At 58.2% G+C, this 662-nt stretch overlaps 1 protein-coding gene across 1 annotated transcript in view; it reads left to right on the top strand.

The window, feature by feature from the left end:
• Positions 1-396: 396 nt before the first annotated feature.
• Positions 397-662, top strand: part of ITGA2 (integrin subunit alpha 2) — a 125,848-nt gene continuing 125,582 nt past the window's right edge. The window contains exon 1 of the mRNA XM_019517878.1: positions 397-582. Within this exon, the coding sequence (XP_019373423.1) occupies positions 540-582 (43 nt within the window). The 5' untranslated portion in view covers positions 397-539. The remainder of the gene's footprint in view (positions 583-662) is intronic.

Below are 662 nucleotides of genomic sequence, written 5' to 3'. Positions count from 1 at the left end.
TTATATGACGTTTCACTTTAATCACAGAAAAATGTGGAATTGGGGTTACTTTTTTAATTTAAAAAATCCTCACTAAAAAAGTAACCCCAGACCCACATTTTCCCATGATTAAAATGAAACACCACTGATATATAGCTATTGATAGCTCTATTAATATATCAGTGGTGTTTCATTTTAATCTCGGAAAAAATGTGGATTTGGGGGTTACTTTTTTTAATCTGAAAAGTGGGGATTTTTGTTTTAACCAGGCTCCCTGGTAGCCCTGCGGCACTGGCAGGCTGTTGCCAGGGCTTCAGAAGGACAGCAGCCCCGCCGGCAAGACAGGGGGCCGTGACGCTGCCCGGGGGAGGAGGCCGGGCCGGCAGGTGGGAGCGGGGAGGCGGTGTGAGCGCCGGGCGGGGCGGGACCTCCGCAATCCGGAGCGACTCCGAGCTCGCGCGGCTGCAGCCCGTGGCTCCGAGCGGCCGGTACTACCGCGGGAAAGCGCAGCGCAGCGCAGGCACCTGCGGCCGGGACAGCCCGCGGGGAAGCGGGAGGCCATGCGCGCTCCGTTGCAGCTGCTGCAGCTGGCGCTCAGCCTAGGTAGGTGTCCCTGGGGCCGGGAGCAGCGGGAAGTTAGGAGAAGTCCCAGCGCCCGGCGCCGGTCTGGGCTGAGCTGCGGT

Source organism: Gavialis gangeticus, unplaced genomic scaffold (genome assembly GCF_001723915.1).
Source record: "Gavialis gangeticus isolate Ggan-Ray unplaced genomic scaffold, GavGan_comp1, whole genome shotgun sequence".
Classification (NCBI taxonomy): Eukaryota; Metazoa; Chordata; order Crocodylia; family Gavialidae; genus Gavialis; species Gavialis gangeticus.
Note: the sequence above shows the minus strand (reverse complement) of the source record. Positions and strands in the feature narration are given on the sequence as shown.